Raw genomic sequence first — 12,207 nt, forward strand, 5'->3', positions numbered from 1 at the left:
AAAGAAAAAATACAATTAAAAATTATTATTTTTTTTTTTAATATTAATATTTAGATAAAATATCACAACTGGTTTGTTTGACATCCGAGGCTCTCTTGAAATAAATTTGTGATTTTAAACATTTAGATTAATTACATAGCTCTCTCTCTCTTCTGAAATAAAGTTAATCAACCACTTGAAATTCTTGGAATTTAATGGACTTAATTCTCTGTCCACACACACACACACACACACACCTGTAAACACCTTTTTAACTTAGTTTGTTTAATTATTATTATTATTATTATATAAGCAACCACAGACAGCATTTAGATGCTGGCTTGCCTCTGGATCTTAGACTTTCTTAAAGAATTAGTCATTACTCCATCTGAAAAGAACTTCAACTGCTTTTTATTTACCCATAATTTTTTTATGTTGTCCTCTTCCTGAAAATTCCATTATTATTATTCAAGGCGGTGAGCTGGCAGAATCATTAGCACACTGGGCAAAAATACTGGCATTTCACCCATTTTTTAATGTTCGGGTTCACATGCTGCCATGGTTGACTTTTGCCTTTCGTCCTTTCAGGGGTGAAAATAAGTACTGATCGAGCTCTGGGGGCGATGTACTTGACTATTCCCCTCCCTGATAATTTCAGGCTTTGTGCCTGTGGCAGAAAGGATTATTATTATTATTATGATCGAAGATGTAGGAAGAATTTTGACTGTTTTTAGTTCTCAGTGTCCATCCACAAACGCTGTTAAACCATTAATTTTATTTGCTTCATGTAAGGGAGATAATCTAATAGTAATTATATTGCTTTTGCTAGGGTCTCACCAATTATCTCGTCTAGTTCATCTTCTCGTCATTCCCCACCTCCTCTCTTATTCTTGGTCAGGGTGGTGTTGAGTAGTTGAGGCTGGACTTTATTATTTATAGATAAGTCGTTCTTTTGTCTGTGTTTTTGCTTCTAAAACTCATTGCACATTACCATCCTGTTAATATTCATTTGCATGTTTGTCACCAATGAAGTGATGGCAAAGTCCTCGTTGTGGTTTTTGTCTTGGGCCCCCCCCATAAATAAATGTAACAGCACTTTATTCAGTATATAAATGAAAGCCATTTCTTTGCCATCTCTGATACATTCACAAGAAATCAGTCCACCACTGTGTTTGCTGAGGTATCGACGTGCTATTTCCTCTGACAATCCACTGCATATTAACAATTGAGATGTGTGGTGACCAATTACAGTTTGGTGTTACATTGTAATTATTTCTTTTATCATCGTCATTTAATGTCCGTTTTCCATGCTGGCATGGGTTGGACAGTTTGACAAACTGGCAAGCGAGAGAGCTGCATCAGGTTCCAATTGTCTGTTTTGGTATGGTTTCTACAGCTGGATGCCATTCTTAATGCCAACCTCTTCACGGAGTGTACTGGGTGCTTTTTACGTGTTGCTGGCATGCACCCCGTGAGCTTGCAAAATACTAACCTCTCAGCTGAGAGAGGGAGTGAAACCAAGAGATTTCTCTTTAAACAATTTTTTAAATCTTATTTATCATCTCGTCAAATTTCTGTTTAACATTAGACTGTTTCATTGCTATTGCATAACCTGGACAATTAGGATTTGATCCTTTTCACACCAGCTCATCTCATTTTGCCTTTCATTCTACAATACAATTTTCCTGTTTTAAAGTAGTCCAAATTAACCCTTCCATCAAAATTTCATGTTAATTTTTGTTCCAAGCACCAGCTGAATAACAAGTTATTTTAGTGAATTCTTTATTTTCAAAATTTCTTGCAACAACGCTGTAATATTTCAACAGAACTGTGGTATCTTCAATGCCATGTCTCCTACTGTCCTAACCACGGTAATGGGTGGTCTTTTATAGAATTCTGGATGCTTACAAGACATATCAATAACATAGTAGTATCATCTCTTATTACTACAGTCCATGGCTTTATTCTCTTGGCCTAATTTTGTTGCCAAAATTCTTTATTTTCTGTCTGTGTAGAAGTAAACAGTTGTGTGAACCATTTCTGATATCTATTTGTGTATGTTGTGGAATTGAACATTTATAGACTTTCTTTGTCAGAACCAAGAACTACCCTCAATGAAATCCTATTGAATGGGGAAACATCTTTTCACCCTCTTCTCACCAAGTTGAAGTTCTTGTATAATAATATTTTAAACCATTTTTTTTTAAAGATATTTTACTGTTATGATTTAATAAAAACATGCAAACTAGTTTAGTATGGTTTTTCTCTGTTAGAATTTAATTTTTGATTCCTTTTATACCCATTGGCTGACACATATTTTAGTGTTTTAGAAGTAAGGGCTAGTCTTAGACATACTTAAGGAGCTGGCTTCACAAAATGGCATGTCCCTTTTCCTGTAATTGCTGTTTTCATATGAAAATAACACTATGAATGCTATTCAAACCACCATGCCCTAATAATAAATTGGTTTATTTCAGCAAAAGTCTCAGAATGCACTGAATTAAAATATTATCACTTGTATCCTGGTATCTTGTGCATCTTACCTTCCTTGGTTCATCGTTGTCGTCCGTTTTCCATGCTGGCATGGGTTGGACAGTTTGACTGGGGACTGGCGAGCCAGGAGGCTGAACCAGGCTCCAATCTGTTCTACAGCTGGATGCCCTTCCTTTTGCCAACCACTCCAAGAATGTAGTGGGTGCTTTTTACGTACCATTCGGATCACTGTCAAATGTAAATGCTTTTATTTTCATTGTTTTGAATTGACTAGCTTGGCCAGTTTGAACATAAAGCATGTAGAATATTTGGGCTTAATTATAGCCTGTTAAATGCTAACGAGTTATTAATGAAATCGTAATCATTGTTTTGACCTCCACTTTTTAATGCTCTCATGGATCAGGCAAATTTTTTTACATCCTCTTCCTGTTGCCAACCCTCAACTTTTCCCAAGCAAAGTAACACCCCCCCCCCATGGCCAGACATGTTTTTGCAGAAAATCAGAAATGAATGACAATGACTCATTTACAACTGTCCTACAATGTCAAGACAATCAAGCACAAACACAACACTCGTAAATATATTTTGCTCCTAACGGTCATTTTAGCTGCTTATGTATAAACATGCAAGTTTTTCTCCACCTGGATTTTCGTTATTATGCTCTTAATTAAGGTGGCAACATGGCAGAATCATTAGCACTAGACGAAATGCTTAGCGGTATTTCACCTGTCGCTATGTTCTGAGTTCAAATTCCACCACAGTCAACTTTGCTTTTCATCCTTTCGGGGTCAATGAAATAAGTACCAGTTATGCACTGGGGTTGATAAAATCAACTTGCTCCTCCCCCCCAAATTTCAGGCCTTGTGTCTAAAGTAGAAAGGATTATTATGCTCTTAATTACTGTAGATATATATTCTTTCATGTTTTATACGTATCTCTTTATATATTTAGCTGACAGGCTTCTTCCAGTTTTCATCTCCCAAATCCACTCACAGGGCTTACAGTAGAAGACATTTGTCCAAGGTGCTGCACAGTGGGATTGAACTGGAGACCATGTGGTTCAGAAGCAAACTTCTCAACCATACAGTTATGCCTGTACCTGAGAAACTGATGGTCGTGGACCTTAATTTTTAATATCATGAGAGTGATTTTGGTAAATTGAAATTGAAAAAAGCCCTTCATATATCATCATCATCAGCAACTTTCTATGCTGGCATGGATTGGACAGTTTGACAGGATCCAATTGCCTGTTTTGGCATGGTTTCTGGGTGACCTTCCTAATGCCAACCACATTACAGAGTGTGCTGGGAGCTTATATATACATGCATGTTACTGTCACCTTGTCTTGTCATTGCATAATAATTGTAAACAAGACGTCAAGCCGGCAGAATCGTTAGCACGCCAGGCGAAATGCTTAGCAGTATTTCGTCTGCTGCTATATAGTTCTGAGTTCAAATTCTGCCGAGGTCGACTTTGCTTTTCATCTTTTCGGGATCAATAAATTAAGTACCAGTTACATACTAGGGATCAATCTGATCGACTGGTTTCCCTCCTCCCTCGAAATTTCATGCCTTGTGCTTATAATAGAGGGGTATAGTTGTAAACAAGTGCACCATGCAAATATGTTTGGAAATATTACTTTTCTTAGAAACCTGTGAGGGTTGGCAACAAGAATAACATCCAACTGTAGAAGTTCTGCCTCTAAGAATTGTTTGATCCATGGAAAAGCGAGCATTAAAAATGATATCAAAATCTCTGAAGTTGTTCATGTTTAGTGCAGTGAATTGTTTAATAAGATGGCCTCTATTGCACGAACTTATTCTGCGCAAGTCCTTCACAAATTACTTTGTCCAGTTGTATGGCTACACTGGTAGAACATCTCTCACCAAATAAACCAAAATGATTTCAAAGTCTGATGACTAAGGATACATCTTTTTACACAAACTTAAGCAAAGGTCCCACAATGAACTCAGATTTGTGCTACCTGGTGTTGATACTGGAGAAGAATGCTGATAATCTATGGGTGACAACTACTGCGATTCTGGCAATGAAGAATCTGTTGTTTATTCCTCTGAAATGCCTTCGTCCAAATCAGCAAAGATATCAAGAGACACTTGACATGATTCTAGCTGCTTTGATTTTTAGTACAGATATTTTGGGGAGCCACTGAGCTGACCAAAGAGAACATTTTTGTCTTCAGTCCCTACACAAATCAACTTCCGATGATCTTAGTGTGTTTCCGAGACGACGAGATCATCTCATAAAATATTCTCCTTATTCCAGAATGAGTCCAAAAGCAAATGAGATTGCTTAGTTTAAACACCAACTTAATAATGTCTGTTCTTTTGCTAATAATTTCTTCCTTATTTTCAAAGTTAATTGAAACAGAACACAGTGTATTTATCTTTTACCTGTTACTGGTTTCAGTCATTAGACTGCAGCCATGCTGGGGCACCGCCTTGAAGAATTTTAGTTGAATGGATCACTTTTATGCCTGGTACTTATTCTATCAGTCTCTTTTGAACTGATAAATTATGGGGATGTAAACATACCAACACCAGTTGTCAAGCAGGGAGGGGGGGGGGCAAAGACATATGTATGCATGACAGGCTTCTTTCAGTTTCTGTCTACCAAATTTACTCACAAGGCTTTGGTCGGTTCAAGGCTATAAGTTGAAGACGCCCAAAAGTGCCATGCAGTGGGACTGAACCCAGAACCATGTGGTTGGAAAGCAAACTTCTTACAACCGGCCATGGCCTGCACCTAGAGAAATATAGTAACAAAAGTTACTGTTAATTGTGTTCCGGATTTGGATGTACATCTTGAGAAACGGTCATTAGGAATTACTGCGATAATTGGTTTAGCTTCAGAATTCCATGGATTGATGTAAGAATGACTTTGACAAATCAACAAAACTAAAGTGGAAACTGGAATCCATATTTGATCCACAAAGGGTTGTGGCTGAGAAGTAAATTTCTGAACTACCTCATTCACCTGCACCTATTGCACACACATATACGAGGGTGAGTCAAAAAGTAATGCCATCTTGTTTATAATTACCAACACAGGAACATGTATCATACATTAAAATGAAGCTGGTCCTCTGTGGATCACATCCCTACTTCTCAATAGAGTCACCGTTTCTCTCAATAGCAATGTTCCACCTTCCAATGAGAGCATGTATCCCTGCCCCGTAAAATTCTGTTGACTGTTCTTTGAGCCACTTCTTCACTAGTTTTCACTTCCTCATCACTGGAATAATGTTTGCCTCTCAAACCCTCTTTCATGGGGCCGAAGAGATGATAGTCCACTGACAAGGAAGTGAAAACTGTAGTGAAGAAGTGGCTCAAAGAACAGTCAACAGAATTTTACGGGGCAGAGATACATGCTCTCATTCAAAGGTGGAACATTGCTACTGAGAGAAACGGTGACTATGTTGAGAAGTAGGGATGTGATCCACAGAGGACCAGCTTCATTTTAATGTATGATACATGTTCCTCTGTTGGTAATTATAAACAAAGTCCTAAACAAAATGGCATTACTTTTTGACTCACCCTCGTATATATATATATATATATGTGTATATGTATTCATCATCATTTAACATCCATTTTTCCTTGCAGTTCACTAAGGTCGATTTTCTGCGGCTGTATGCTCTTTCAGTCATCAACCCTCACCTGTTACAAATTAAGGTAACATTTTTTTTAGTCCTTGAAATCTACACAACACACACCAACCAAGCACATGTATGGCATTAGCATCATCCTCATCGTCGTGGCATCTGCTATTTCCATGCTTGCTCATGCTGGAGCAATTCCTGTCATCCCACCCTCACCTCTTTCCAACTAAGAGGTTGAATAATCCCCTAGGTCTACCAAACAGCCACAACAGCTGGGGCATGGTTATACAATGGTCCAGAAGTAAGGGGCAGCAGCTGGATGAGCCCTTTGCGTACAAAGATAACACCTCAAGACACCCAGATGTTCTTAGAGACCCTAATGAACAACTGTTGTTTACAGTCAATGAACACCCGTAAGGATGAAGGGAAATATGAACTCGCAAAGACACATATAAGCATATATTATATTCACACATGCACGTGTGTATGTGTGTATATTGTCCATTTTTCCATGTTGGCATGGGTTGGACGGTTTGATAGAATCCAATGAGCCCCAGGGCTGCGTCAAACTCCAATGTCAGCTTTGGCTTGGTTTCTACAGCTAGAAACCATTCCTAGCTTTTTTCATATTTATTTCTTTACTGCCAACAGGGGGCTAAACATAGAGGGGACAAACAAAGGGGTTAAGTCAATTATATCGACCCCAGTGCATAACTGGTACTTAATTTATCGACCCTGAAAAGATGAAAGGCAAAGTCGACCTCGGCAGAATTTGAACTCAGAACATAAAGACAGACTAAATACCGCTAAGCATTTCGCCCAGTTTGCTAACGTTTCTGCCAGCTCACCGCTTTTTTCATGATATTTGTACAAGTGAGGTCACCAAATAACTTACAAGAAAAGAACAAGAAGAAGAAGCTCCTTTAACTAAAATGGGTGAGTATTTGAGTTGGGGTGGAGTGATGGTTCTATGCAAGGTATTGACAGGCTAAAGTGTGATGGACAAGCCAAAGTGTCTTGTTATAGAAGAGATATAAGGCTGGTGGGAGTAACTGGAAAAACATCATGTAACATCCGTTTCTCATGCTGGCATGGGTTGGATGCTTTGACAGGATGTAGTGTGTCAGGCTCCAATATCAGCTTTGGCATGGTCTCTACGGCTGAATATTCTTCCTAATTTTACAGAGTGCTTTCTTTTTTTTTTTTTTTTTTGTGATACTTGCATGAGTGAGGTTTCCAAAGAATTTGTAAGATAGGAAAGAACAAGAAAAGAGGGGGGGGAACCGCCCTCAATAAAGGTGGGAGAGAGGTGGCTTTATGCTAGGGATGGGCTGAGGTGTATTGCTACAGGGAAGATACATGGCTCTCCTCACATTGTATAAGGGTGGGAAGAAGATAAAATGGTAGTGATGGGGTGCAAGAGCAAACCCTCAAGGAGCAAAGGATGATGTGACTGGTGGATGAGGAGAAGGGAGACATTTGGAGGGGTGGGGGTGAAAGTTGATTGGATATTGAGGGAAGAGGTGAATGTAATGAGAGATGAACAAGAATTGAGGTGTGGTTTGATGAGAAATATCAGCATGGGGGGGGGGGATTCAGAGAGATAGAAGTAGCTCGGGGAATAAGGGATGACGAGTGGGAGGGAGGGAGATGTAAATGTACATAAGGGGTCTGTTTTGGCATGGATGCCCTCCCTAACACCAACCATTTTACAGAGTGTACAGGGTGCTTTTTACATTGCACCATCATCAGTGCTTTTTATGTGGCACCAGCACTAATAGGGTCACCAAGTATCATGCCAGACAAAAACCCCTCAACTGGGAGAGGGTGGAACAGTATTGAGTGCATGTGGTTTTGTGCCAGTTGAGAGATTAAAGGTAGAGAGGGGACAGATATATATAAGTGTTTTGCTGTAATGCCCACATACTTATATTTGGATTGTGATGTATATTAAAATGCATTCAATAATCTTTTATTTAAACTAAACGAAATATTTTCACAAAATAGAATGAAGATCACATCTGGTAACGTCTCCTTCTTCAGTTTCGGCCATACTTTGGAATGGTCAAAATTTTTGCTGTATATTTATATTATTATGCCGGTAAAATTCACTCCTGACAACGTTTGTCCTAGCATGGCTTCTTTCTACTGTTTCCAGAAGACCATTATTGACGATACGATGACCGTAGATTGATGAAGAGCGGGATGGTATTTGTTTTGAAACTTCCTGAAAAGAAAAGAACGAAAAGGGCTCAAGAAGGATCAGAAATGGAGGGTTCACAAGAAGATTAATAATAATAATAATAATAATCCTTTCTACTATAGGCACAAGGCCTGAGATTTGAGGGGAGGGGGCTAGTTGATTACATTGACCCTCAAGTATTTAACTGGGACTTATTTTACTGACCCTGAAAGGATGAAAGGTAATGCCGACCCCAGTGGAACTTGAACTCAGAACATAAAGGTGGACAAAATGTTGCTGCCCTTCACCACCAGCTTAATAATAGTAATAACAATCCTTTCTACTATAGGCACAAGGCCTGGATTTTGTGGGGAGGGGGACAGCCAATCATATCAACCTCAGGACTCAGCTGGTATTTATTTTATCGACCCCGAAAGGATGAAAGGCAAAGTCAACCTCGGCGGAATTTGAACTCAGAACATGAAGACTGGATGAAATGCTGCTAAGCATTTTGTCGAGTGTGTTAATGATTCTGCCAGGTCACTATCATCATCATCATCATCATCACTTAACATCTGTTTTCCATGCTGGCATGGGGTGGATGATTCAACTGGGGTCTGGGATGCTAGGAGGCTGCACCAGGCTCCAATCTGATCTGGCAGTGCTTCTACAGCTGGATGCCCTTCTTAACGCCAACCATTCCAAGAGTGTAGTGGGTACTTTTTTACGTGCCACCGGCACAGGGACCAGAGGGGGCTGGCATAGACCACAATCAGATGGTGTTTTTTACGTCCCACCAGCACAGGAGCTAGTCAAGGCGGGGCTGGCATCGGCCACGTTTGGATGGTGCTTTTTACATGCCACCAACAAAGGGACCACAACTACAATTTCCATTTGATTTTGATTTTGATGTACTTGACTCAATAGGTCTCCTCAAGCATGGCATGTCACCCTATGATCCAAGGTACTTTTGAGTGGGTTGGTTATGCGACACAGGTGTAGGTTACAGCTGTGAACTCACTTTATTTGCTGGTTCTTCTTAGTCACAGCATATCTCCAGATGCCTTAATAAATAATAATAATAATAATAATGAGTTTATTGTATCCAGTGCTCAGGTGGTTTACAAGTCATCAAAAAAAGTTAAAAGAGGGGACAGAAAGCAGACATAGGTAAAGAAAGACATCAACAAAAACTAAAAAGCATACATAAAATACACAGAAAAAAATATAGAAATACAGAAAAGTGAATATTAAAAGAGGAGTCTTAAAAGATGGAAGGATGGACAGGCATGGCAGGAGTAATGTTGGTGAACTTAGGGAAACATGGAATTTTTGACAGATGCAATGTCCGAACAGATTAACCCTTTCGTTAACAAACCCAGCTAAAACCGGCTCTGGCTCTGTAGTACATATGTTTTCAAAAGATCTCAATTAAAATCTTCCACCAAACCTTAGTCACAATTTATGTTCCTAACACTAGCTTAATGATAACAAAGTTATTTTACTAAATTCTTTGTTATATTTAAAATTAATTGAAAGAAACACAGAGCATCTTAAAATAAATGCAGTAACGAAAGTGTTAAGAACTGGTTTGAGTTATTTATTCCATGATTTGACAATTCCAAACATGAAAAAAAAAATGTTTCTGAAAGTGATGAGTGCAGCATGGTTTTATTTATATTATTATTATGTCTGCAATTGGAAGAGAGATTGAAGTGAAACAGGTGGCCAAAGTTGTTGGGAAAATAGTGGATAATCTTACAAGTCAGCTTCAGCATTGATATCCAGAAAAGCAAGACATTTAAAATATGGTAAGTGACTGACAGAGTATATTTGTCTGGTTCCACATCTCAGGACTGTTTCCAATAGACTGATATTCTAAAGAGGAAGATGGAGATGCAAACTGTTAAGTGTGGATGCACTTAAATAGCTTTATATATATTTAAATAGCTATGTTTAAATGTACTGTATGTGTGTGTGTATATATATATATATATGTATGTATGTATATGTATATATGTATGTGTATATATATATGAATGTATATGTATGTATGTGTATATATATATGTATGTGTATATGTATGTAGGTATATATGTATATATATATATATATATATATATATATAATCTTGGACTCAAAACTATTAGAAATATCAAGTGAAAGTCAATATATTTGGTGTCTGTTCTGCTGTGGATCAACATGCATCAGCTTGTAACAGGAATTCGAAACCGGATCCCTGGATATGTGGTCAAATACCACAACCAAACCACAGTAGTTTCACATGATCAGTCTACTAAGCAATCAGTGTCAAGCCTTCATGTAATTCAGTCTTCTAGAATCTTCTTCTTGTACCCTATATAAAGGTGCCATTTGGCACCTAAACTCTTTACAGAGCACTGAGACCAGCCAACTCATTTATACATTTCACCTCTTGCCAAGTGGCTGAGTAACACATGCCTCCACTCCAGCCAAGCAGCTCTGACAAATTGCAGAATGTTCAGGTACCTGGTAGTTGTGTTTCCATTCTTGCCACAGCCAGACGACCCATGAAGACAGTTAAGATAGATGACAGGAATCTCCATCACCAAGAATATGGCACAATTGTTTCCAGTTATGTCAAGCGACCCACATGTTGCTTGCCATAAACTCCAATCAGTATGTCTCACCCAGTATGTAATTATTGGTGTTGTTATTTGTAAAAGACCAACACAGGTTACCTGTGTACAATAATAAAATCTTCTGTTAATTGTTTGCAGATGTTGTCGGTTACTTTCTCATGCAGCCCAAGAAATACATTTTCATTCATCAACTTGACCAGTCATCACCACAGACCAGCCAACAAACACACTCGCGACAAGCTCTTTATTTCAACTCTATATTTAAAAGATGAGGAATTATGTACATTATTTACATTTGATGGATATTTGTCCTCATCTTGTTTGTTGTTAACACAACGTTTCGGCTGATATACCCTCCAGCCTTCATCAGGTGTCTTGGGGAAATTTCGAACCTGGGTTCTCATTCCTAAGGTATTTTTCGATGTTATTATTATTATTATTATTATTATTATTATTATTATTCAGGTCACTGCCTGGAATCAAACTTGGAATCTTGGGGTTAGTAGCCTGCACTCTTAACCACTATGTCATATGCCCGTGGGTTAAGTGTACAGGCTATTAACCCCAAGATTCCGAGTTCAATTCCAGTCAGTGACCTGAATAATAATAATAATAACATCGAAAAATACCTTAGGAATGAGAACCCAGGTTTGAGATTTCCCCAAGACACCTGATGAAGGCTGGAGGGTATATCAGCCGAAACATGTTAACAACAAACAAGATGAGGACAAATATCTGTCAAATGTAAATAAAGCTGTTTATTTTATAGGAAACAGGATGAAGACACTAATCACAAACAGGTGGAGATTACAAATATAGATTTCCTGATTATGGAGAGTGTGTGTTCTGGTCATGTACACTGGATAATTAATAATGGCCAAGAATTTATTAGTTTTGAGAAATTATTTATTTTATATTATGATTGCTGAATCAACATCATTAGTTATAGGGATCAATCACTGGTTTATGGTATTTGTGATGGTGAGCAGCAAGGGAGTGTATGTAGTATGGCACAGAACAAATATATCAAGGGACTTCATTCGTGAATCACTGGTTTTCAATTCTCTTGCTGATTTCGACATACATACAAACATATATACACATGTATGTATGTACGTATATATATATATATACATATACACACACATATATGTGTGAGTGTGTGTACATTTTACAGATATAACTTTTCAAGTATATGGATTGCACAATGATGTTTCAAGCATAGAAATTGGAAAAGAAAAACTTGCAAAAGTTACGGAAAATGGTGCAAACAAATTTGAGGAGGATTGGAATGTCCAAATGCCTCCATTTTT

The 12,207-nt window shown here is 38.2% G+C and overlaps 1 protein-coding gene across 2 annotated transcripts in view; it reads right to left on the reverse strand.

Annotated features, from left to right (window-relative positions):
• Window positions 1-8,041: 8,041 nt before the first annotated feature.
• Window positions 8,042-12,207, reverse strand: part of LOC106876874 (uncharacterized) — a 13,530-nt gene continuing 9,364 nt past the window's right edge. For both annotated transcript variants that reach the window (XM_014925613.2, XM_052976731.1), the window contains 2 exons: window positions 10,782-10,993; window positions 8,042-8,318 (listed from right to left, as the gene is read on the reverse strand). In XM_014925613.2, coding sequence (XP_014781099.1) covers window positions 8,237-8,318; window positions 10,782-10,993 — 294 coding nt within the window. In that variant the 3' untranslated portion in view covers window positions 8,042-8,236. The remainder of the gene's footprint in view (window positions 8,319-10,781; window positions 10,994-12,207) is intronic.

Source organism: Octopus bimaculoides, chromosome 1 (genome assembly GCF_001194135.2).
Source record: "Octopus bimaculoides isolate UCB-OBI-ISO-001 chromosome 1, ASM119413v2, whole genome shotgun sequence".
Lineage (NCBI taxonomy): Eukaryota > Metazoa > Mollusca > Cephalopoda > Octopoda > Octopodidae > Octopus > Octopus bimaculoides.